Here is a 27,054-nt window from a genome sequence, read left to right as displayed (position 1 = left end):
ATAACCTTGCTCCATAAACAGAAACGCAAGGGTCTGACACCAAAATCTAAAAACAAACATTGGTTTCTTTACTGCTGATTTAATTGCCAAGCTGCTTTTTCTTTGATTTTGAATAATGGCCATTAATCAATTCTCATTTATTTTAAACTTAATTATGAGAATGTCTCTGGAATAAACTTAATGGAGCACTTCCTCTCTCATTTTTTTTTTCTCACAGGTTTATCTGGAGAGATTATTAACATATGCAGAGATTGATATCTGTCCTGCTAACTGGAAGAGGATCGTTTTGGGTGCCATCCTGTTGGCATCAAAGGTGTGGGATGATCAGGCCGTATGGAATGTTGACTACTGCCAGATCCTCAAAGACATCACCGTGGAAGACATGTGAGTGTTTTTTTTTTTTGTTTGTTTGTTTTTTAATGGCAGACTTTCAGTACCAAAAAAAAAAAAAAATGTAATGATAATACTTAAATATTGTGGAACGACAATTAGATGCTACATTAGTTATTTATCCATCCACATATCACTTAAAAACTCTGAATGGAATGGCAAGATGTGCATGAAATCTTAAAATTTCACATAAACAAAGTATGCACTCAATTGAGGCAGATAATTTTTTATCCGATAAGAGGACGTGCATAAACTATGATAGAAACACATTTACTGAATAAATTCCTATGTACGCATGACTTTGTCCCAACATATCACATGATTGGATAACTGGACTAACCAGCAGACCAAATTCAAATTGCACACCATCTCAATTGTTCTTTTATTCATTCTGAAATGTTTGAGCCAAAGTCTGCCATCAAAATGATTTGGAATGATTTGGCTCTCAGAACAGTCACACAAGATTGCATTGACAAACATAAGGCATCCGCCTCCAAATGCTAGATAACACAGTCGCGTTTGTCATTGCTTTTCGCCTGCATGCTCTGAGGTGCAAGTAGTTTATTATGTTGGAAAAAACTGCTACAATGGCTTTTGCAACTTTTGATGGAAATATAGCTATTGATGCTTATAAGATATGACTTTTTAGCATCTGAAGAAATTAAGGTACCATATATAATGTCCCTGAAGGCAGCGTTACAAGAAATTGACCTGACAAATAAAAATAAATTCTTGACACTTTCAGCATGTTGTCACATCTGTCCTTTCAACTCCTGCTGAGTACACAGTTATTTTAAAGACCGTCCTGACTATAAATTCAGTGACGGAGGCTGTTATATTGTCCTCAAAGCATACCACAAACAGCAGAGGACCAGAGAGTGTGGGTTTGTCAGTGTTTGTTATCTTTTTTTGTCAGAAGCGTCACTGTTGGCTATATTTAGTTGGTTGGTTGGAATAATTATGTGGTTGGTAGGAAATAAGTTTTTGTTAGTGCTGTGAAATTTGGGGATGTATAAAGGAAGATATTTTAATATGAATGAATGATCAGGACTGGTTGTTTCTTGTCAGAATTGAGGTTTTAAAATGAAAAGACATTGATTTTCATTGAAAGATGCTTTTCTTGAATAGCTAGACTGTCAAGATTTTCTTTTCGCTTATTTCCGCCCACTGACAAATGTCAAAAGGAATCTTCACAAAGCTAATTATCTTTGCTTTCTCTCTCTCCCACAAGGAACGAGTTGGAGCGGCAGTTTCTGGAGCTGCTGCAGTTCAATATTAACGTTCCATCGAGCGTCTACGCCAAGTACTATTTTGACTTGCGTTCACTTTCCGAGGCGAACAACCTCAACTTTCCCCTGGAGCCTCTCAGCAGAGACAAGGCCCAGAAACTGGAGGTGAGGGGGTCAATACCACTTCAGAATACTAACACACATTATATAGCTCATGATATTTAACTAAGACTGTCATTTAAGAGCACATTCACATTACAGTGTGCTATGGTTTCTATGTTATCAAAGAAAGTTCAATATCTTGGCAGATTGTTAAATTGAATGTATTCCAGTAAGTTATAAGGAAAATGGCAGTGAAACTTAAAAGCTTGCTTTGTTACAACTCTCAAAAAGAAGGAATATGGTGACATTTTGTATTGGTCCATTGGTTCAGTAGCAGCAGGGCTGAGTAATTACCTCGCCTGAATCCCATGTGTGTCTTTTACCAGCGTTCAGCCTCAATGCTGCCCAATTACAGTCCTGACAAGACCAGGCCTATAATGATGTTAGTTCAGTTGCATGTGTGTGTGTGTGTGTGTGCGGTTGCTTTTGGTGGTGTACTAGCCTATCTAGAGTCAGTGGTCTGTGGGTGGACAGCTCAATCAGTCAGTCAGTGGTTTGTGATCCAGTTCTTTCACGAGGACCAGCCCCCCGCTTCCATACTGCACTGGCCCTCTTTATACACTCCCACACACAATCAGCTGTCATCTCAAAATAACGGACGCAAGCTATATCTTGTCTCAATATTGAAACTTTTTCTGGCTTATTCTTGGAGGTGTTTGTACTTGGAAATTTGGTTCGTGCATCCGAAAGTACAGGTTTGGCTAATACTTTTGTGACACTTTCACTTGTATAAAATGTGTATCTAGCTAATTATGTTTCTACTCCAATGTCATTGTCATCTCTCATAATTCAGCAGATAATAATAACAATGTAGATAATTTAGAAAGAAAAAGGGCCTAGAACAGAACCCTGGGGAACAACTTGAGTAAGGGCAGCTTTGGGTGGTTTGTTCTACAGAATAGAAATACTGTATTGAATAGAATCATATACAGATATATACACTATAATTATACTTTTAAACTGTTACCTATTTCCATTCAGACCCAGTTCAGGGAAAGTCTTCAATTAGTCCAGTTCCACAGTCATGAAAAACCTGGAAACATTGAAAAATAGTTTTCTGGGCTGAAGTCAAAGAAATGTAGAAAAGCTTTAAAAGTAATTTACATGCTTAAATCAGTGTTATTAAATGAAAGTAATTAAAGGTGTATTTGTAGCTGAGAAAAGGCAATATCATGGTCTCATTAAAATCCCAGAGAGTGAAAATGCAAATGTAGAAATTATGTTGAAAAGTTCATAGACTGAAATACACTATCATTAAAATGTTTGGGGTCATTAAGTTTTTTTTTTTAAAGAAATTGTTTTATAAAAGAAAATGAAACTAAACAAACTATATTGGAAAAAGTGACAGTTAAGAGGTTTTAAATGTTGTCGTTTTTTTTTTTTTTACATTTTAAAATGTAAAAAAAAAAGTTGTTCTTTTGAACTTTCTATTCATTAAAGAATCGCAAAAAATGCGTCACGGTTTCCACAAAAAATATGAAGCAGCACAAATGTTTTCAACATTGATAATAATCAGAAATGTTTCTTGAGCGGCAAATCATCATATTAGAATGGTTTCTGAAGGTAATGCTGCTGAAAATGCAACTTTGATCACAGGAATAAATTAAATTGTGTCTATCTCCCCTTCTCATGTTTCTCACAGGCGATCTCCAGGCTTTGTGACGACAAATATAAAGACTTGAGAAAAGGAGCCAAGAAGCGCTCAGTGAGTGCAGATAACCTGACAGTGGTCAGATGGTCCCCGGCCATCATATCCTAATATCGGTGGACGTTGGGGACTTTCACGAGAGACTGAGAAAAAGAAACTGTCAGAAGAAGCGTTCTCTAAGAGGACACATACATGCTTCGTACCTCCACAAGACTCTTGAGCCTTTCTCCCTGCTGGTCGTATGGCTGCTGTATATACGAAACACCCACACAAAGATCACTTTCCAACCTGTGGCTTAGAGGAGAGAGAGAAAGAGAGAGAGGAGGATATATAAACGAGGGAGAAAGATGCCCAATGACTGGAACAGCATTCCAACAGCTCTGTGTCATACGTGTTTGCCATTCTAGGTGAGGAAGTGTTCGCACCATGATCGTGTCTGGTTAGAAAAGTTTCACCTGGATGTGTCGTATCAAGATGGCCAAAATCAACCACTTCTCAAGATTTCATTCCTAAAAGTATTTTTTTTTTTCTGTGAGCTGATCACACTATTAAATCACCACTGTAGTTATACATACTGTTATTTAACATTTTGTTTAAGATTTATTTTAATTAATTTAAAAGCATCCTCAGTGACGGTTTATAAATCAGAAATTAGTCTTTAATAATGCACATTAATGGAAAAATATACAATTTGGATATCTCTGTTTAGTCTGATTATTTTATTTTATTTTTTTATGATTTTTTTGTTATCCTTTTTTCCAATTTGTAATGCTTGATCAAGGCAGTTTGTGTCATTTCGTCTTAATGGAAGTTGGCTTTGTATTTACAAAAGGAGAGTGTTGTGCGTTTCCATGGGACTTTCCTTTTGAAGCGGAAATTACAATAATTGGATGCCATGAAAAAATATGTTTCAATTGAAAATGTACTATGTCAAAATAGATTGAAATTGGATGTTTTAATACTGTAATCAGAGTTTTTTTTTCTTTCTACAAAGCCAACAATGATGTTCCATGACCTTGTATAACCTTCACATTCTTATTATTTTTATACCCGTCTCACCCTTCGCTTCAACAAATGATGGATATACACATGCTGTGTCAGTCATTTCCAAATTCTCAAAGCAATACATGCTCTGTGCTCTATTGTATACAAAACCTGCTAGAAAGATTGGAGTTCATTTTTGAAAGGTTGCTTGGTTCCTTTTGCTTACAATTGATGTCTTGAAGTCTAAAAACATGCTATTAAAGGTGAGGCTAATAGTTCCACTGCGATACAAATGTTTGGACAGATTGCAGTGTTTTATTTGTCAATTACAATTTGTCAAACCAGACACTGAATTGAATTGGTGAAGAAGAGGAATTCCTGCTGTATCCACTGCCATCACCTGTGGTGCCTGCGTTCAGCGGGAATATAGCCTTAGATATACAATATCAAAATTAACCATGCTATCTTCCATTCTCATTAAGACATCTAAATTAGTTTGTTTTGAAATTGGTTCTTCCCAGTTCAAAAGATCAGCAAGTGTTGAATTACGCTATCAGATGTGTGTGATGATGATTCGTTATATATAATGTCATCCGTCTGCTAAGAGAGACTGAGACATATTCATCTGTGAGACTTCCAAAAATATCTTTTGTATATTGTACATACTTAAACCTACTTAAAGAAATTGAATTATGATCTTGAGATATTTATATGTGACCAGTATTTAGTTTTCTTAATTCGTATTAAATTCTGGTCAGTGATGGATAAGAATTTGAAAAATATAAATATGTTGGTTGTTTTGTCAGGAATAAGTCAGTCTTCTGGGATCTGACACAGTTTCGAAGCGCTGTTATTGAGTTGTTTTTCTTTATTCTGTCCTCAATTGAATGTCCAGTTGAGTTAAACCTTTTTTTATGCACCACAAAAAGTGGTAAAGCAATTTCCCAAGGTTATGTTGACATGAATGTAACTTTTCATTTTAGCAGCAATGATAAAAGAAAGCAATTTTCCGTTCTTCTTGCTACAATGACTTCAAAATGGCCATTATTTTCAAGCAGTGTGTGTTTATTCTTACATTGATTATAATCTAGATTTTGTTTTTGTATTTTTTTTTCCAATGCCCAAAAAAAGTCTTAACAAATTTACTTAAATAGTTTAATCTAATATAATCTGCACACTTTGTGTCTTTGTATACAATACAGTGAGTCGGCTATGTGATGTTAACACATCCAACTGGACATACGAAGGTTATACATTGTTTGCAAAATCAAAAGACAAAATAGGAAATAATATTTTGCATGAAGACAATTAAGCCTAATTTATATATATATAAGGCAATTGCAACTTTTTATCTCACAATTGTGAGTTTCTGAGAAAAAAGTCATAATACAAACTCGTGAAGGGAAAAAAGTCTGAATTCCGAGACAAACTCGGAATTGCGAGGAATAGTCCATTTTGACCTTTTTTTTTCTCGCAAATGTGAGTTTATATCTCACAATTCTGACTTTATTTCTCGCAGTTGTGAGATACAAACTTAGAATTGCGAGGGGAAAAAGTCAGAATTGTGAGAAGTCGCCGTAAACAAACTTGACGTAAACAAGTTTCCATACGAATTGACATTTTTTGGGGAAAATGTGGTTAATAGGCTTAATTATCTCATTCATACAATATATCATTTTTAATTTCTTTTGATTTTGTCGTGAAATATAACCCAGACATGTTCTTGACTGTTTCGTGAGATTCAGCACTCGTGTCTTGTTACTTTTAGCACACCTTGTGACAAGCATTCTGGACAAAGCGTGAAACTAAGACAGTGAACACATATGTTTGTTTTGGTTTATTTCCTGAAGATGAAGGATGTTCTTCTCAAGGAAGATCTGTTCTTTGTAAATGGCGGCGCTTTAGACTCCCTCTGCACATTTTAAGAGTGTTGGAAATGGTTTGAAGTCTGGGAAAACATTCAAGGAAAGTGTCTTTGGGAAGGAAAACAGAATCATAAATCGAAAGACTGATTAAAAGCATTTGAAGATTGTATTATTCTATTTATTTTCTGTGAGCATGCGAGGAAGCAGCCCAGCGTTGGATCTGAAGAAGGTGTTGTAAACTGGAGGCGAGTGGCGTGTTTTAGCCGTGTGCACTGAACTCTACCTCTGCAGAGTTTTTTTATTCTTATTTAATACCTCTCTCTTGATCTTTCCATCTGTCTCTCTGTAATCCTTCTCGTTTTAATTGCAATTTCTAGGAAATTACCAATTCAGATCTTTCAGAACATTTATACTATAAATGGTTTCCTGTGAAAATAAGAAAACTGCTGTAGTTGTGAGTTTTAATTTGATATTCAGTCACTGGTTGTATGCCTGTTATCATGAATAATACATTGTTGTTGTCATTTGTTTCAGTTCCAAAGGACAAACCCTTCCTCTGTATCTGTTTTCATTGTGCCAAAGGCTGAATCCTATCTCCTATCTCCTGATCTTAGTTCATTCTACTTTCTGTTTAACTAAGTGAACCCAGGCGCCTGCGGTCATATCCGCCCAGGAGCTGGAGGCTACAATGGTTGCATGCAGTTTCTTTGGTTCTCGGACTATGATTTCAACTGATGCTCCCAGTTCAGAAGCAATGTTTAGAAACCGCCACAAGAATAAACTTTTAAAGTTGCAATAAAACTGATTTGATGTGTTTTCATTGAGCCTTTTTGGCATTATGCAGGATTAGGGACTACATTATATTTAAAATATATTGGGAGTGAATATTTTTTATGTACATTTCTGCACTGACACAATCTTGGCTAAAATGTCAATAAACATTCAAATTGAAAAAAAAGTAACTGACATTTGGTGCCAAATAATAGCCTTTTTTATTGTAAATTATTATTATTGTAGATCTGATTTCTACAAAGGCTTCAAAAGCAATTGTTAACACAAACGGTTAATAATGTCATCAATTTTACCATATCAGGGCCCATGTCAGATTCTGAAAATGCAGATGATCAAGCAGATTGTTTGGAACCAACTTTGCAATTCCTGATTTCATCCTTTCGCATCGAAACGCACAACATCTCCACAACTGCTGACGACACTACAATTCACTGAAGCCTTGTCTTCTTTCATATGCCTTTAGGTGGGCATTGTGCTAATATTTCACATTGTGACGTACGTTTGCGGAATTAATATCTGGGCTTTGATAGAGGCATTTTAGGCAGGTCTGGATCAGTGTTCTGTAAAAATAAATCCCGTTCGTGGGAGACTGTGAGCTTTGTAACTTTGCAAAACAGATCATAAAGGAAAAGGAAACCATTAAAAAGCATAATACTGCCTCTTTAACAGAGGTACCATATAGAAATCAAAGTGTTTTATTATTATTATATGAATAAAATACAGTTCATTGCTTTAAAAAATTGAATGTTGGAGCTATAAAGCCTATTCGAAGCAATTTCCCTAGAAACCAGTCATATATAGCCATCAATTGCATTAACTGAATTATATTAAATACATAGTGCAATGTCCAAAAATAATGCATTAGCTATAATAAAGGCAGGTCATTCTGTACTTAGCATATGGTCAATTCATTTCCATCCTAAGTCTCCGGCTTTGCGCCTCTAAATGTGTCCCTGGTGAACTACACCATTGCTAGTTGCCTTAAAATGGACCTTTATAGCAGAGCTGGCCAGCTAATCCAATTGCAGAGATACAGAGGCTAGAAAGAAGAAATTATTGAAATATTTAAGGCTGTATTAACAGTCATCTGTTCTGAATTGTCAATCACCACAAATGTGGAAAATGTATTCGTGTGTTGAAAAGAACAAATTTGGTTAGACTTGCAAATGCTGAATGATTTGCATTGTCTTTTCCATGCAGGCATAAAATTAAACTGTTGTTCGCCTACTCACTTTTCAAACAGGATGCAATTTGCTGTACTCCTAGTGTAATTAATCTTATAAACACATTCCAAAAAAAGAAATAATCTCCCTACGTGATTCCCCAAGACAGATTAATAATAATATTTAAGCAGAACCCAAGAACGTACTATGCAAAACAGCCTTTAATAAACTTGTTAATGAATAACATTATATATAAACTTACAGACTTACAACTTCCCTCAATGCCTCCAAAATATAAAAAATGTTTTACAGTAAGTGTTCATTAGCTGCTGCCAATATATAATCTGTGTATCTATAAGTCTCCATTCATTAGAACGCAAGTCCTTCAAAAGCTCTGTATATGTCCCTCATTCAGAGGTCATTTAGAGAGGTCTAAAAGCTTAGAGAGATTCCATCAAGATCTATATGATCCCAAGGCATCCAGTCATGTCAAACACCTCAAGGACAGAGCTAAAGAGGGGCTTCTTTTTAATAACGTATAATAACAACCTAGCGCATCGCTAACAGAAGCCAGCCAAAAGAGACCTCATAGCTTTCAGATTAAAACTTTAAATTGGTAACACTTTATTTTGATGGTCTCTTTTGAACATTCTGTTGACAAAGTAACTTTGCAACTACATGCATGTTGACTTATTCTAACACTAACCCAACCAGTCTACTACTACTCAACTAACACTCTAATGAGAGTTAGTAGACATGTAGGTGCAGCGTTACATATAGTCAACAGAACGTGTTAAAGGGACCATCAAAATATAGTGAAACCAACCCAACAAATCTCAAAACCCAACAAAACACTTACAGTTATGTAAATGCCTTTATTATCTTAATATCAAACAAATGCACCAAAATAAAACTCATGTCGACAAAAACTCTTTCCTAAGGATTATGCCACTATGAACTGGCACTGAAATACTTTCCATCATACATGAGGATTTAATACGGGTTATTTGATGCCTGATGCAGCGAGTTATTCTCCTGTAAGGACAAACAGAGCCCAAATATCACAGCAAGGCCTGCGTGCCGACATGCCTTTGGTGGGTAAGAATAGCCCCACAATGGAGCTCACATCTCTCGTCTTCTGTTGTCTGAGAACAGTTGTTGTCAGGACGGAGGAAGAGGTAAGATAGGAAGCCAAGTTGGTGGTTACTCGTGAGTCTTGCCGTTGCGGATTACACCGGACCTGGTATAAAAGGACCTGAACAGGATTTTGAGTGCTTGTAAATGGGATTTATTTTTAATGCCTGCTTGGACTGAGTTTAATACAGTCTGTAAAACTCGTTTTCTTATGAGGAATCAAGTAGGCTGTGCTTTGACCAGCGAGATATTCTGTGCTTTACTCTTGGGGTTTGGAGGCCTAAATCTGCTGGCATGGCTAAACTGGCTGCATCAGGCATGATATTCATAACACTGAACCACAACGTCACCCTCACAGGTATGTGTACACTTTTACTATTTTAAAACCCATTTATACAGAAGCTCCAGGAAGTATTTGTGCATTTAAACCACACCAACAATGTGTTTGTGTTTGATTTAAAAAACCACCATTCATTTTAAAGATAGCACATTTTTACATGCACATAGGTTTGTTAGATTTTAAATGATAAAACAATAGACAAACTGTTTGAAGATAATGAAGATAAGGACAAGTGGTTGTCAAACATTAGTGGGTGTTGTTAATAAATGTGATACACTATACCTGACCGGATATCCATTGAGAATCACCTTGACACCAGTTCCTTCCTTTAAAAAACAGCTAATTTGTTGGCAGATGCCACATGTGTATTTATTTATTTATTTTGTATCTCATGCAATGATATTTATACATTCTGAACTGTCCAAATACTTTTTGGGGCATTTGTATCATTGTTTAGTATTTACAGAGTTTTGACAGTTTATGCATAATGCAAAACAAAGATGAAGCAGCACTTTATTTTACAGTCCTGTTCCCCATGTACATATAATGTAGTTATTATAGTTATACCTGAGTAATAACTAGCAACTGACCCTGAACCTACCCCTAAACCTAACTTTAACCCATGTAGTTACCTTATATTACCAGTACTATAAGTGCGCGTACTGTAAAATAAAGTGCAACCCAAGATGATTAACTTTTATAAATCTTCTCTAAAATTTCAGCAAATTTCTGCACAAGATTGATATGATACTGCCAGTGTTCTGCTACATACACTCTAAAACAATTGATGCATATCTTTTATATTGACATTAAAACAATACTGAACTTTCATTTGTCAAAAAAAATACCTGGCTAGTTTATTTTTTTTTTTTTTTTTTTTTACATTAAGTCAATTTCCAGACCAATTTGAAAAGGAACATTATAGTTTATTTCAGAATAAGATCTGTATCAACTGGATGCTCTCTTTCTTTCCTTAGGGAAAGCATGGCTCATATTGGTGGTATTCCTAAGGATCCCTGTCTTGCTGTTTGCTGGTTATCCCCTCTACCAGGATGAGCAGGAGCGATTTGTGTGTAACACCATTCAGCCTGGTTGTGCCAATGTGTGCTATGACATGTTTGCCCCTCTTTCCCTTTTCCGATTCTGGCTTGTGCAGCTCACCACCCTGTGCCTCCCCTACATGATGTTTGTCATCTATGTGATCCACAAAGTGAGTTCTGGCATAGCTGCTGATAGCAGAACTTCTGAGTCCATAAAAGCAGACTATCAAGAATCGTTCGGCAAAGCATCTCTTTGCAAGACCGTTGTGAAGGCTGAGAAGGAGCGAGTGCAGTACTTCACAGGAGCCTACATCTCGCATCTGTTGCTTCGGATACTTGTAGAAGCTGGATTTGGAGCTGCCCATTATTACTTGTTTGGTTTCCACATCCCCAGACGCTTCATGTGTCAGCAGACACCCTGCACAACCATAGTGGACTGCTACATCTCTAGACCCACTGAGAAAACCATCCTGCTGAACTTCATGTTGGGGGCAGCTGCTTTATCCTTGCTGCTAAACACGTGCGACTTTATCTGTGCCATCAAGCGCTCCGTGAGGCAAAAAAACAAAAGAAAGATGCTGGTGGAGAAGATGTACGCAGAGGAGCAGTACTACCTGTCAGAGAATGGGAATCAAGGTGCGGATGTCAGCATCCCGCCAAATCAAGACGTGAAGGGACCGGGAGGGTTCCGCAAAAGAGGGTCCAGAAACTCAAGTGGCGATGAAGCTGCTTCTGTGCTTTTGGAGGACGACCCTCCACCACCCTTACCTCTTGGAGGAATGTCTACAATTTCTGGAATGCCTGGTTCCAACAACAATGATGATAGCAGCAGCTATCAACCCACCCAAGAAGAGGGGATGGTAAGAGAGGGCAGTGAAGTGGCACTGTACCCCACTGAGACTTTGGGAAGTCCTAAAACCATCCGAGTTAGCAAACACAGTCGTCTCAAACCTCCGCCCCCTCCACGAAGGGACAAACTACCTGCTCAAGGTGCAATCGATGTCTCGGGAGCAACCGCGGTGTGTAACAGAAGAGTAGGGCAATATACTCTGGTAGAAATTACTACTGGTGAAGACATACCGACTTGCAGTGGAGATGGCCAAGAGAAGAGGTCAGAGTGGGTTTGAATGTTACTCCAGAAGACTGACATATATTGGCTACTGGCATTTTTAGCATGTATTCTCATACATTGTAAGTTCTGAAGTGGCATTTCAAACGCACGTAAGTTGCAAAGAAAAGTTGTTTGGAACTTGACTGGAATAGATTGCACGGTGAAATGCAAGGTATTATTAGAAGATGTCAACCTTGGATCAACTACGTCTATCCGCATCCACCTGCCTCTCTTATGTTTGTGTTAGCTCTTTCTTTCACCAAGCAGACCTGCCTTGACCCTGCTACAATCAGGGGAGAGCTAAGGCCGTTCTAAAAACAGGCCGGTTGCAACCACCCAAGATCTGTGAGGATGAAAAGCTAAGACTGACATACTTTCTGCTTCAGCTGGGGTGGCCACCAAAAGAGAACAACCCTGAGGGTACGAAGGTGCTACCTGCTTTAAACGGCCTCCAAAATCCTCTAGCCTGAAAAATCTCAGGGACTGTCAAGTCTCAATCAACAGCACCCCATTATTAAGCAATTACTGCCCAGACTGCTTTTGTATTTATGGAGGTAGCTTGTAACACTAGTTCAAGGACCTGCTGGACTTTGGTTTGGAGCTTTAGAACAAACACTTAAAATAGAGCTCCATAATCTGGTGTAACACGAGAGCAAGACAATGCACGCATTTCAGACTCTCAGAAGCTAGCCGCAACATGCAAACGATTGGACGTGTTAGCTTTGGACAGTCACCTAGACCACAGCCCTTCTGTCCTCACAATGTTAGTCATGTGTCTTATTAAACACACCAGAGACCTGTCTATTTATGATGTTTCCTTATACACCGCTGATGCTGCTAGCTGCTAGGCATTATGGACTGCTTCAAAAGTAGACTCAGGGAATAAATCAAATGTATAAATGAACTGCTTGCATGTATCCATAGGCCTATTGTAACAAGCTAAAACTATAGGCCTACTGTAACATTATAAAATAGTATTTACCTTTTACAGCAATTTATTGCATTACATTATCTACAGGGGAAGCTAAAGGTCTATAACAATTCTGTAATATGTCCAGCATGTAAAGTCACATCCTTGAGGCTTTTTAAAAAACTTTTGTTGTGGTGTTTGTTGTTGTTGTTGCAATTTGTCAATTCTCTGCATTTTTTAAATGATGTGTGAGAATTGCCCTCTAATGGCTGATATCATATTGTCACCGCATTAATGCATTGTATTGCACAACGTGTTTTTGTTTTTTGTTTTTTTTTAAGAGAAAAAAATGAAGGTTGTTTTTGGAGTTTGTTCTTGATATGACATTCAAGGTGAAATCTTGTCCTAAATTGGTTTGAAACCAAGGAACTTGACTGTCACCCATGTTTGCAGCTTCCACTGTTACTGCTCGCACTGAGACTTACTGTCCTCTGCTGGCAGGAGTTGGTAATGCACTCCACTGGCTTAAATTCTTAATTTTAACTAGAACTGAGCAGCCAGGGATGGGCGTCATCTAGCGCCCCGGAAGTTGTCTTTACTTGGTCAGGTAAGGCAGTGTTAAATCCAGGGAATTTATTTAACACACATAATGTTACGAAAGAACACCACAGAAACAGTGTAATCACCATGGGAAAATGAGTAAAATGAGTAAAACTGGGAGTTGATACTGAAATATGATACACCGGTGTTTTGCCAGATGAGAAGTTTATCTATGTATCATATTTTTACTCTTTTAATTCATTTTATAACTGCACCATATATATCTCTTTTAATTTCTTTTAAAACTGTTTTAATTTTCCTTGCTTTTATTTTGTGATTATTTTAATCCCTTTCTGTAAAGCACTTTGAATTGCCATAGTGTATGAAATGTGCTATAAATAAACTTGCCTTGCCTTGCCTTTTATTGTTTAAACTTTCCCATGTGTATTATCAATTAAATCTCAATTAAAGATTTGAAGACTCATTATTCAGGTATAAATTATCTTATATTCAGACATCTGCTGTGGCAGCGAGTAAACGGTGTCGTCACGTGTTATCTGTTACTTTTCTCAGCGCTACAGAGTAAAGACAAATCACGGTCGTTTCCGGTTTCTCGATGACGTTTTTTCTTTTATTGATTGATTTAATAGAATTAGTCAGTTAGATGTGTCAAAATTGTATTTGCATGTCACACAAAAATCTTTGCATTAACATTTTAAAGATCTTATTTGTTTTTAGAAAAATGACACCAATTTGGTATAAAGCGGCCTGAGATTGAAATTCTGAGGATTTGAGTTTCTGAGCGCGAACATCTACTTGAGGAAAAGTAGGCAAGATTTGCCTCGTGGTTTAATTCTGTGTGTAAAGCGAACTGTTTACACATTGATTCTACTACAAATGGTTGTAGTCTCATGGCTTTATGAACTCGCCACAATAAATTAAAAGTAAATAGGCTAATGATTGTGAGGACAAAATATTATTCATATAGGCATAGGCATTCTTTAATATAACTTTTCAAAATGTTTTCAAAGTTGACTTTTTATGTTCTGTCAGCGACACATTTACATTGAAATAATGGATGATCAGAACATTTGATTAATTCATTTATCTGTAGCCTAAAAGTTAACGCTTAAACATTTCCACACTTTTCACACAGAAAACACACAATGCACTTAATGTTCGCTTATTGCTCTCGGATGTGTAGAAATTTACATATCTTTAGCACTTACAGCCTCGAATTATCTGATACGTGTAACTTAAGAAATCATCTGATAATGTGTAGTGACACTACTTTATTTAAGACGATAAAATCTTGCAAATTAAAGGGGTAGTTCACCAAAACAATTAAATCATTTTCTCACCATAAAGTTCTTCCAAACCTGTATACATTTCTTTCTTCTTCTGAACACACAAAAAATAAATTGAAAGAATGTTGGTAATTAAACAGTTGCTGCCTGGTCCTCATTTACTTCTAGTAGAAAAAAAGAAAAGAAAAAAAATGCTACGGAAGTCAATGGGGACTTGCAGTAAAAACTGTCTGGTTACCAACATTCTTAAAAATACCGTTTGTGTTCAGCAGAAGAAAGAAATTCATACAGGTTTGGAACAACTTTGTGAGTAAATGATGACAATTGTCATTTTTGGGTGAACTATCCCTTTAAGCTTGGCGTTTTTGTGTAATTCTTCACATTGGCCGCGAGGTGGAGACACATTACTGTCACATTACATCAAAATAAGTTGTAATTGTTGTCAGAAGATTCATAGGAATACACTCTGACTGTTTTTCAAATATTGTACTTTGCTTTCTAATCATATCTTATGTTTTTATGAAGGACAACTTTACACCGGTTTCCACAATTTCTTACCTTCTCGTTTTGAAGTACGAATGCAACAAAAAGTTTGTTTTGCATGTGTAAAGGTAAAGATGGAAATAACACATCAAGTTTTTAAATGAAGTGTGAACAGAAATGGGAAAAAGATCTTGCAACTCTAACCCCCGATTTCATAGACAGGGCTTAAGATGTAGTCCCAGACTGAATTGCATGTTTGAGCTGTTTTAACTGAAAACATCTCTTAAAACATGTCAGTGCCATTGTTTTGTCTCAAGATGCACACCAGTAAACGGTTATAAAAGCTACTTAAATGCCCTAATTGAACTAAGGCCTAATCCTGGCTTAATCTAAGCCCTGTCTGTGAAACCAGGCCCTCATGTCTGAGCTAAACACTCCTTGAAAAGTATCACTATTTACTGACTTTCATAAAGGCCATAGGATTTTAGATCATAGATCGTTGCATTAGAGTCTAATTGAGTAAATGATTTATCATAATCACTCTGGTCTCCTTGGAGTTAGGCTGAGTATGAAATGAGTTAGAGAAGTTGATTAAAACCGATTACCAACCCTTTTACATTTGCTAAAAAAACAGAGAAATAAAACATTCCAAGTTACATTATATAAAATGACTCAAAACTAACCATTTCATTTTACAACACTTTCTGTGTCATTCTTTGTCTAAGAAACTCTCCACAAAAAGGGTCTGTGGATTACGCAAGGGACCACCTGTAGGTTTCCATTCACCGTCCCTGTGAGTCGAGCTACCATTAATACCACAGCTGAAGTTCAAAAAGGACGTTTTGATAGTGTTAAATAAAATTAAACTGTCACAGGTTCTCTCTAACAAAACATGTCTGGGGCCCCGAGCTTCAAATCATTTCTATAACGTCGATCAAAGGACAACGGTCTCAAATTAGACATGAAAAAAACTTGGCGCATCAGTCTAAAGGTTCTATCTACATGGCACCTTTATTCTAGACTTTAAAAGAAAGATCAAAGTTTCCCCAGATGAAAAGGCCCGGTTTCCTGCATTTAAACCCCGGTCCCCGGCCCTCTTTTAGTAAATTAAGTAGCAAGCATCACGTGAAGGGTTCAACAATTACGGAGATTCTCCAGCACAAGGCCCTTGTCTCTAATTAGGCCTCAGATAGCTAAAAGAGTTTCTCCACAAAAGCATCTTCAATGGGAATGACCACAAAAGCAGCAGAGATGCGGAACACTCATTAATCCAGAAATACAGATTCCTCAAAAAGTTTTTATTGTCAAAATAAAAGTCATATTTGCTTTTCATGTGGCATCTACACTATATACAAATGTACAATAAATTTATAAATCTTCTTTTATACACCATTTACAAGTTTGTATAAATACATTTCGCATAAAAAAAGAAAGAAAGAAAAACAAACCCGTATATAATAACAATAACAACAATAACAATTGGGCACTAAGACATTAAGGCTTATTTAAACCATCTTTGATTGTTCAGACAATTCAAAACTTGTCTTACAACAACGTGTAAAAGTACACTAAAAAAAATATTAAGCCTTTTTTTCAAGATTTACATTTCAATTCATTGTAAGATTCCATCGAATTGAATAGTTCTTACATGTATTATGAAGTAAGAATTTTAAATGAGTAAAGAAAACTAGAGCTTATTTATTTAATATGTGAATACATATCACATAAACTAGCCTAAATGTTCCATTAAGAATTATATACTTTAGTATAAATGTTTTATTAAGCTCTAGTTTTTACTCATTTAAAATTCTTACTGCACAATGTGAATAACATGTAAGGAATATTTCAACTGGATGGAATTTTACTATTAATTGAAATGCGTAGGCTAAATCTTGAGAAAAAAAAAAGAAGAGTGTAAAGGAGACAAATGCTGCAAGTTGGGGACGTGTGTTACTCCACTAGGAACAATAATGCCCAAATTCTCCTTAAGAATGACTGATTGCATGTCATGTCCATATCAATAGAATGGAATTAGAGAAACGCAATTGTTTCTGCATTGTTTCAACCAGTTCTTCAGCTAATAGAAACCATCAACAAGTTCATTTGTATGCAAATGACTGAAAGGCTAAGAGACCCCCCAAACAATTAATAGGGTTTTCTTGTTTCAGACCTGGGACAAAGGCATCTGTTTGGGGCACGACACTGAGCTGGCGGTACCGGACCTCCACGTTAATCCCGTGCTGACGTCACTGTACATGGAGCCACCGGAGCCCTTACTGCCCCAGCAGCAGCGCGTGCAGAAACTCCTCCAGGACTCCAGGGTCTTCCCGGACCAGGTCCAAACTCCAGAGGTGATGCCCACCAGAAGGCACATAAAGTATTTGAGCATGAAGACGGCATAGTCCGGCCTCTTTATCTCCTGCTCTAATAAACACGAGCAGTTGTGTGTGATCTCCCAACTCTGTCTGTTATGCTGCTCGTAGAAGTAACACGCCACGATGATGGTGGCGGGAACCGTGTAGAGCACCGTGAAGATCCCGATTCGGATCATCAGCTTCTCCAGTTTGTCAGTTTTAGTGCCACCTTGCTTAATGACACTTCTGATTCTAAAGAGCGACACAAATCCAGCCAAAAGAAACATGGTGCCGATGAACAGGTAGATCACTAGCGGCGCCAACACGAAGCCCCGCAGGTTGTCCAAGTTCTGGTTGCCCACATAGCAGATCCCTGCAACCGGGTCGCCGTCCACCGAGCTCAGCGCGAGCACGGCGATGGACTTCATGGACGGGATGAGCCAAGCGGCCAGGTGGAAGTACTGAGAGTACCCCGCGATGGCTTCGTTGCCCCACTTCATGCCCGCTGCGAGAAACCAGGTGAGCGAGAGGATGACCCACCATATCGAGCTGGCCATCCCGAAGAAATAAATCAGCAAAAACACAACGGTGCACAGCGCGGGGCCGGTGGTTTCGTAGTGAATGTGCTCCACGTCATACTCCCGGTTACAGGCCACTTTTTCGTGCCCGGCGATCAATCGCACAATGTAACCGATCGACACAAACATGTAACACGCCGAAAGGAAAATAATCGGGCGCTCGGGGTATTTAAACCGCTCCATGTCGATTAGAAAGGTAGCGACGGTGGCGAAGGTGGATATGAAGCATAACACCGACCAAAGTCCGATCCAGAAGGCCGTGAAAGTCCGTTCGTCCTGGGTGAAATACGGGTTGTGGCAGGGCATGGCGCAGTTGGGGATCTGACCCGTCTTGACGCGGTTATACAGCGGGTGTCGGTCGCTGTTCACCGCCACCATCGGCGCGCGGCACTGGCAGCCCGGCTCGCAGGGTTTAGTCGCTTTGGGTACGACGCCAGCGCGTCCGCTTTTCTTTTTGTGTGGGTTAAAGGCTTTGCTTGGGTAGTTGGTGGGTTTGGACAGCACCGGCGACACTGTGGTGGAGTCGGTTCGGTTGTAGTCCATGCACAGCGTGTCTGGCGCGCCCTGCACCGGCAGCGAATCGCACCTCATCCGATCCGGCCAAGGGAAGCCGTACTGCCGCATGAGCGGGGCGCAGCCAGCCTTCGCTCGCTCGCATACGCTCCGGCACGGCGGCAGGGGTTTCTTATAGTCCTCCAGGCATATGGGGGTGTACATGCTGCACAGGAAGAACTTGAGATCCGGGGAGCACTGGATCTCCACCAGAGGCCAGAACTGGTGCACCTCCAAGCCGGCTTCATCCTGCGTGTCGTGGTTGAACTGGTTGGGCATGTAGGTGTAGTTGTAGCCGATGCCCTTGCACAGAGGAACGGCTATCTCCTGACAGGTGATTTCCTTGGCCGTGGTGCCGCTCGACCGGGGCAGCAGGGCAAGCGCGAGGAACAGGTAAATCCCCAACAGGTAGCACTCCATCCTTTCCCCCCCTGTCAACACAAGCAACGCAGCGCTGGAAATAGTTGAGTTCAGATCTTGCAGAGCAGACCCATCTCCGCTTCACTTGTTTGGCACGGAGTTGCGGTTGGGTTGCATACCGAGAATAAATAGCCGCTGGCAAAATGGCTGAGGGAATAAATGCAAGCGTTTCGGATTTCCTCTCCTTATTCCTTCTCCGGCGATTTGTAAAAAAATAAAATAAAGCCGCGTTTCGATGTTCAAAACTTCTCTGTTAACAAGAAAACTCCCGGTGTAAACGCGTTTTCTTCATTCGTGGTGTCCACGAGAGCCTTTCTCATACAAATCAGTGCTGTCGAGCAGGACGCGCTGAGTATAAAAGACAGCCGGGTAGACACGCCCCCCTCGCGACACTCACCAATCACAGAGCAGCAGGGGCGGGCTGCCCTGACCTGTCAATCAAGTTTGCTCAAGGTGTACAATTGTAGAACACTGTTTTTGAAATTCAAATTAGACCAAATACAAGTTTATGACTAAAGGAGGCGCAGATCACACCTAAATCAAATTAACATTTGTATTGAAAGTTATCGTTTGTATTGAATCTCTAATATATGGTTTTATGTTATTTTATGTCTTTGTTTGTTTGCCTTGTGTAGCCTATTATAACGTGTTTTAGATGTTCTTTGTTGTGTTAAAATGTGAAAATTTCTGAAATATATGAGACTCATATTATTCTTATATATCTCAGATATTCAATTATTATTATTGTTTGTACTCTTGTTTTTTTTTTTTTATAACATGCATAGAAAATGAATGCTTTTATGAAAATTGAGATTTAAAATAAATTCATACATATATTTACACACAAACACAGGAAAAAATATTGTTGGTTTAACTTAAAGTAACCAACCTGGTTGCCTTAATTTTAAGTTCATTAAAAAAAAGTTTATAAAAGCTAATACAATGAAGGAGATTGGTTTAATCAACAGAAACTCAAAATATTATGTTATCTGAACCACATAAATTATCTAAATTGATTTGACAAAAAATAAAAAAATAAAAAAATAGTGATAACAAAATATTAAAATATTTGCGTGTATATATATATATATATATATATATATATATATATATACACACACACAGTAAGAAAAATATTTTCATGACTTATCACACACATTTTTCTTTTGTCAAATCAACTGATAATATATATTATTTTTTTTGTGTGTGTTTTTTTTTGCATTCCATTTAAAAAATAACTGTGGTGTGACAAATTACTTTTTAGGATTACAGCATAATAATTATAGCTGACTTATAAAATTATGTTCAAAATAGTTTTAGATAGGCTATAACATGCCACACTGATTGGTAAGTAACCTACCCAATTTCTTTTTCAAATTAAACTGTTTGAATTTGTGGCTTTGGGTCCAGCTGCAGTTTCATCAGGAAACTTTTACTCATTATTTCAGCCTATTATTTTATGGAACTCTGCATAGATAAAAAAAAATAAAAATGCAGCAACAGTCCACTGTCTCATTGGGCCCCCTAATGTATCAGGGTTAATTTGTGAATGATAGGGCCTGGTGGGGGGTTGTCCCGCTGGCAGAGCAGGGAGTTGATGTTTTAATGGAGGTGTGGATGCGCAGAGCTCCTGCAGAGGATGTAATTACTGCAAACTCAAGAACAAGCAAAGCAGTTTGTTAAACAGTGGCAGCGGACAAGCAACCCCTTCCCCCAACTCATTATCACGGGCCGTCTTAAAGGAAATGCAATGTCATAGTAAAATTAGAGAGCGTAAAACAAATGATTAAAGCGTTCCCTCACAAGTACATTCACGTTCAATAGCTACAGAAAGAGTTTTTTAACAGATTTTTTTGTGTGTGATCTCTTTGAACCATTGTTCAGTGCTTTAAAAGGCCCACACGTCCATCAGAAGTAATTACGTTTACGGTACCTACGTGTAATATGTATAAAGCTGTTTTCCTCTGCCACAACTGTTTAATGATTTCCATTACAAAGCTGCAATGACGTTATGGGACATCACAAACCCGTTGTGCTGGTTTGTTTTTCTTCGCTTTGAGCTCCGATATCTTGATAATTATTTTTCTTCTTTCTTTGGGGGAAACTGGTAGGGATTTAGGAACAGGTGTGCCCTCTGAGGCTTGTGGCAAATGCGGTTAGATGAAAAGTAGAATCACTTTCACTGATTATGTCCATTATTCCCCCAGCCATATTGATTAACAGGAAGATAGAGCACACTCTAGTCTCCAGCAGTTGGAGCGTAACCTTTTACCCTGGCTCTATCCCAGCTCCGGCCGGGCTTGGGTTACATAGTGCCCGGGCATTCCAGAGTACAAATGGAATTAGTGCATCTGTTCGAAAGTTAATTTTCAAATCACCATTGAATGAGTCTTTAGAAAGAGCTGAAATGGTGGCCGGTGGCTATCAGCCAGAATAACACGCCTAGCAGTAATACAGGCCTACGGATTCTTTGTGTGCTTATTATTATTATTTCTAAAGCGTGGATTATGATGCTTCAGATGGGAGTTCATTTGTAGAAGCAGGAAACTCTTTCCCAAATAGTATTCCAATAAGGCACCGTTGAGCTGTGAATTTCTTTTGTAGTTTTATGCAATCCGTTTAAATTGTTTCCGGACTGTATTGACTAAATCTAAAAGTAAGTGTAATTAAAGAAATTAAGATCTACTTACAATGTTTTTGGAAAAATGTTGATCACCACAGAAAATGATTAGCATAAACTTTTCATAAACATATATTTTTTTAAAGTAAAAAATACAAATTATAATTACAGTGGACACTTACAATACGTAAACAGGCACGAGCTCCACTTAAAAAGCATAAACTCATGTTGGTAAACTGTTTAAATGATAATTTTCTTAAAAAATATGTATTATTTGAGCTGTAAATGGTCTAAGTATTTATTTATTTACTTATTTACCCCTATAATCTGAGCCTAAACATACTACCTATAATCTATCCATCCATTCATCCATCCATCCAGTGGCGTCATGCCCATTCAAAGTGAGGGGGCACGTGCCCCCTCAGATTTTTCCTCCCTGATAATTTTTTTGTCACAACTTTATTCCTATTATGCTCCATAATATACCAGAGCCTATAACGACTCAAATGTATTCTTCTGGATGTGTAATAAATCGGTCAGCAATGCATCAGCCCGCCCCTTTTTCTTAATATGGTGTATATCAAATACACGCGCGTAGCGCTCTAGAATCTTTGCTGTGTATGTTCAAGCAACTCACTCGTCTCGCACGTTGAGCTGGCAATGTTTTACAGATGGTCTTGAAGTGGTAACTGGGCAAAGCAACAAATCGGCATTGAATTAGTTATCGGATGATATTAAAAGGTAGTGGGATTATTTGTGGTTTACCTGGAAATTTTAACTTGATCAAAAAGTTATGGATTTGATATTGGCTGCGAATTCAGAGCATTAACTTGTGTCAGTGTAACGTTATCGATAGCTAGCCTAGTCTAACCGTAAACTAGTTGGCTAACGTTACTGCCATACAAAGCCATAGTAACGTTATCTGATCGGTTTTGATTACTTTTTTACATTTCTGTCAAATATTAACCATTTTTAAATAAACGGGGTAGTGTTAACCTAAAGGCCAATTTATACTTCTGCGTCGAGTGTACGCCGTAGTGTACGTCGTAGGCTACGCACGTAGGCAACGCCGTCGTGAGCATTTATACTTCTGCGAATGTCTGTGTTGCTCTGCAGTTACACCGCCGAAACGCTAGTTGGCGCGGGTGGGTTTTAATGTTTCAGTTCCACTGTGTTTACATTCCTCGCGGCTATTTTGAGTTTAGGTTTCTACGAGCAATGGCGACTGAAGGAGTCATACAGATGGCTGTATTTCCGCACTTCTTCAAGCAATCTCTCGGTCACTTGGTCTATTTCCATGGCTCTTCACTGATCTTCGGAATTTAAAAATGGCGGGCGGGCGGTGCAGAGTGCAGAAGATCATTCCGGAAATGCGTAGGAGGAAACGCGATGCTATCCAGCTGACCAATCACAGATCTTGCGGTCCGCGTCGCCGTGACGCGTAGTTACATTTTTGAGGAGGTAGGCGTCAGGGTACGGCGAAGGGTACGACGTATGGTACACGTCAATGCGTATGCTACGCCGTACCTTCTACGCGCACCCGACGCAGAAGTATAAATTGGCCTTTATTCAGCACTGAAATCTGTCAAACTTCTTTCAAAGTCCTTCATCACATATTAATATTAAAATAACTTAATTTCAGAGCACCACAAAGTCAGACCTCAGGACCTTTATGTACCTTTAATGTAAGATCGTTCTTAGGTCACATACCAATTATCATAACATAAAAACTGCAATGGTAGGCTACTGTTTTTAAAATCATGTGTAGTAGGCCTAAGTGTACAGTAAGTGTGTGTGTAAACATGCTTTAATGAAGTAGACTTCAAAAGCTTTTGAATTTGAGCTTACAGTTCTTTCATCAACCTGTCTTTTACATAAACTTACAAAATAGATACTTTAACTTAGTCCTCAGATAGAGGAGGATTGCTGCTAGCTCCGTTAAGGTATTTCTGTCCCTCCCAAACTGCATTGAAATGGTATGTTTAGCAGCCAGAATTAAAAAAAATTCAGGGGGAGAAACCCCCTGACCCCTCCTAACATGATCCATATCACCCGTCAGAAAACAATTGCAACGTCTCAGATTGTGCCCCCCCAGAATTTTGGCTTGCATGACGCCCCTGCATCCATCCAAGCTTATTATCATCTTTAACTTTATCTTAATAGTCTCATGCTACTTTTGAAAAATTGCTAATTTTAACATTTATTGCCCTGTTTACTTGCATTGTAAGTACCTATACCGCAAAAAGTGAAGTCCAAACTATTCTGAAGTAATATCATTATGCCACACATTGAACCGGCAACATTCCTTTAAGGTGTAATTATTACTGTTTTGTAATTTTCACTTAACTATAACATCTTAAGTAATCCTGTTTCCATCAATCACCTTTCAAAATAGTAATCCTAATGACATTGAACATGTTAATGAAACACTGTCTGTGTGTGTAATCCATTAGCATAGTATTGATTGGTTGCACAGTGTGATTACATCTGCAGGAATCTTATCAGGGATGTTTACGTTTCATTAAGGCTTTCAGCCAGACTAATAGAGCAGAATGTGTATTTGTCTAGAACCATGCACTTTAGTACACTTTAGACAAGAGAAAACATCTATCTTGAACCTGCCTTGGTTATAAAGAGTGAGAAGGAGTAAGATATGAGAGAGAGAGTCAGCCATTAATGCGGGCCGCTCAGTGGACAGGTAATGATTCACTGTGAACTGCCGCTAAACTCAGATTTATGGCTCTTGCTGCTGTTATTGAGTGACAGAGAGCATGTGAAAATTATCCTTCAGGGCTAGTTGTCTTATACCTGATTTCCCGAGGTCAAGAGGAGACACTATTGAGACAATTACGCTGTCTGTCAGAGCGTCAGAGAACATATTTTCTGCTGTACCTTATCCTGCTTCTCAACTAAAGTAAGCAGCTCTGATCCAAAATGTAGTGAGCTGCCTGCTTAGCAACATTAGACCTTCGTTTGGCCAAATTCCCTGAACACAGGGGCCATTCACACAAGAATTGTTACTTTCTTGCATTCCAAAACAGCGAGATGCATCCCATTGCAACAAGCTCAGTGAAAAAAAAAAAAAAAAAAAAAAAACACAATTCCAAGATGGCAGATTAAAAATAAACATAATAAAATATTTACCTATTTTGACTCAATATTTGTAGTTTGTGATTTTAGTGCTTATTAGAGTATCACATTATCTGACAAATGCTGCCTCCACGGCCGCGTACAGAGGTAGGAAGGTTAAATAGCACGTCTGGATCCAGTGTTCGTGTCACATTTTGTATAGTGAGATCCCTTCATCTGATCGATTTCTGAAGGAAACATAGATTTAGGCTATCCTTCAATGCCTATAAAATACCACAATCCTGTGCGTTCGATTCTGTGACAGTTACAAATGTCTGATGTCATTACTATTGTTGTAGGCTAATTATAGTTAGTTATCGCCAAAGCTTTCTCTATTTTGTTGTGGATCATTAAACCATTATGATGCCTCAGAAACCTTTTTGTGAGGTACCTTCACACGTAAACATGCTTTCGAAGTAATTTCCTGATAGGCCAGCGGGGCAACAAGTCAGCAGCCTAAGCTTTTGGACGCAGCCATTGTTAGCTTAGCAACATGCTAACAGCAAGCTCTGAAATCAAGTCTGCTGAGTCTGCTGAGTCTGCTGAATGCCTTGCATAAAGTTAGCTGTCTAAGGTCACTTGAAAAAGTATTTTTTGCAGAATAGATTGTAAAAATTCTACAGTAATTTGTTACCTTTAAGTTTACCTTACCATTTATGGTGAAAATCTGTAAATGATTTAACACCAGTGTAAACTATATAGTTCCAATGTTGGTTTTGCAATGGAAAAACTATGATTTATCATTTAATTTACAGTGAGAAACAGTAAAAGGACATTCACAGAAGTCTCTTTGTAACAAATCACAAATTACTATATTGAATAAAAAGAATTTAGCTTCTAATTTGTGTTATCAGTAATGCATATTAGGGTGTTTGTGTTGCATTTTCTGTTAATCAGTTAATGTTTATTGCATATTTTTTTTCATATTATTAGTTTTGTCTCGTGAATGACCTTGTGCATCGCTTATATACAAGTGTTAGCCATGTTTTACGGACAGGCCACTTACAGTGAGCTCTGATTCATCATGTGGTTTTTTGTTTTACCACCTGTGTTATTGTGGTTATCAGTACATTTGAAGGTAAAAAGTTTTTGCAGATTTTGGTATGAATATTATATTAATTAATGAAATATATAGCTATAAGTTACACAGGCATCAATATGCCATCCTGTAATACCTGAAACATAGTTCCGGTATATTTTATTCCGGTGAATTTCTGGCAACCACAGCTGACATTAAATTTAACAGGATATTTTAAGGCAGCTCACTAGATTGTACGACAGAGCTAGCATGTTGTTTGCCTGCCGCTAAGTCAATTATCAGCCTTGTTTTAAGAAACGAGGCTGTGTTTAGCAATTGTTTTGCTGTGTTTGTTCTTTGACTTTGGCCAGGCCTCCACATTTCTCCACGGAGAGCTGGAGGTGGGGGAGGGCGGCCCAGCCCCCCATCCCCTCATCCTCATCAGCACGTGTTTTCTTTGGGCTTGGGAGCTAATCAGATGCAGGTGGGGCTGGATCCCTTCTTCGGTCCCCTGAGGTGGTGGAGCGCGCTCCCTGGGTGTCCCCTCATCTTCACCTCATTACCTTGACAAACAGGGGCCGGCCCTGCTAATCAATCCACCGCTGAGAGCACACAAGACGAGACATCCTTCTCACAGATCCGCTCGTTGTGTCTGTGTACCTCAAATCAGCAGGTTATTACACACCATACAGCGTGCATCAGTGAGAAACATGGAGCACGGAGGGCCGATTGACAGTGTTTTGACATAAAGTTAAGAATGGATGTAACCTCTTGTTGCAATTGATAGGATCATGTTAATTTGAGTTATGCAGGATTTTTCAGGTGTTACTCATGGAAGCTTGTTTCCACCACAGAATGAAACATTTTAAAAGATAATTGTGACTTTTTATCTCGCAATTGTGAGTTTACATCTCGCAATTCTGACTTATTTAATTGTGTGAAATAAAGTCACAATTGCGTGTTATAAAGTCATGATTGCGAGATATAAACTCACAATTGCGAGAAATTAACTCACAATTCTGACTTTATAACACGCAATTGTGAGATGTAAACCTGCAATTGTGACAAAAAAAAGTCAACATTGTGAGATAAAAAGTCGCAATTACCTTTTTTCTTTTTTATTCTGTGGCGGAAACAAGCTCAGTTACTTGGTACTAATATAATCTACTTTTTTACAATTTGTGTGACAGGGTTGCCATATCATGGCTGCAATTCAGAAAGTATAAACAAAATTGCCTATAAAAACTATATATAATCATAACTATAAATATATAAGTATAAAATA

The 27,054-nt window shown here is 38.2% G+C and overlaps 3 protein-coding genes and 2 long non-coding RNA genes across 7 annotated transcripts in view; 3 read left to right on the top strand and 2 right to left on the bottom strand.

Annotated features, from left to right (window-relative positions):
- Nucleotides 1-7,083, top strand: part of ccny (cyclin Y) — a 50,589-nt gene extending 43,506 nt beyond the window's left edge. For both annotated transcript variants that reach the window (XM_082184386.1, XM_082184385.1), the window contains 3 exons: nucleotides 218-384; nucleotides 1,622-1,784; nucleotides 3,424-7,083. In XM_082184386.1, coding sequence (XP_082040512.1) covers nucleotides 218-384; nucleotides 1,622-1,784; nucleotides 3,424-3,540 — 447 coding nt within the window. In that variant the 3' untranslated portion in view covers nucleotides 3,541-7,083. The remainder of the gene's footprint in view (nucleotides 1-217; nucleotides 385-1,621; nucleotides 1,785-3,423) is intronic.
- LOC309509628 overlaps nucleotides 1-27,054 on the bottom strand; it is a 59,741-nt gene that overhangs the window by 13,630 nt on the left and 19,057 nt on the right. The window lies entirely within an intron of this gene.
- gjd4 (gap junction protein delta 4) lies at nucleotides 9,009-16,981 on the top strand. Its single transcript, XM_082184413.1, has 2 exons — nucleotides 9,009-9,725; nucleotides 10,685-16,981. The coding sequence occupies exons 1-2, from the start codon at nucleotides 9,662-9,664 to the stop codon at nucleotides 11,872-11,874; spliced, it is 1,254 nt and encodes a 417-aa protein (XP_082040539.1). The 5' UTR covers nucleotides 9,009-9,661; the 3' UTR covers nucleotides 11,875-16,981.
- fzd8a (frizzled class receptor 8a) lies at nucleotides 16,600-19,332 on the bottom strand. Its single transcript, XM_082184338.1, has one exon. It carries the CDS (start codon nucleotides 19,000-19,002, stop codon nucleotides 17,263-17,265), a length of 1,740 nt encoding a protein of 579 aa, XP_082040464.1. The 5' UTR covers nucleotides 19,003-19,332; the 3' UTR covers nucleotides 16,600-17,262.
- The window catches only part of LOC309509611, a 65,870-nt gene continuing 63,579 nt past the window's right edge, over nucleotides 24,764-27,054 (top strand). For both annotated transcript variants that reach the window (XR_014209931.1, XR_014209932.1), the window contains exon 1: nucleotides 24,764-26,442. This is a non-coding gene — a long non-coding RNA (uncharacterized lncRNA). The remainder of the gene's footprint in view (nucleotides 26,443-27,054) is intronic.

This window comes from Leuciscus leuciscus (assembly GCF_965113295.1).
Source record: "Leuciscus leuciscus genome assembly, chromosome: 11".
Classification (NCBI taxonomy): domain Eukaryota; kingdom Metazoa; phylum Chordata; class Actinopteri; order Cypriniformes; family Leuciscidae; genus Leuciscus; species Leuciscus leuciscus.
The sequence above is the reverse complement of the archived record's forward strand: the minus strand, read 5'-3'. Positions and strand labels throughout refer to the sequence as shown.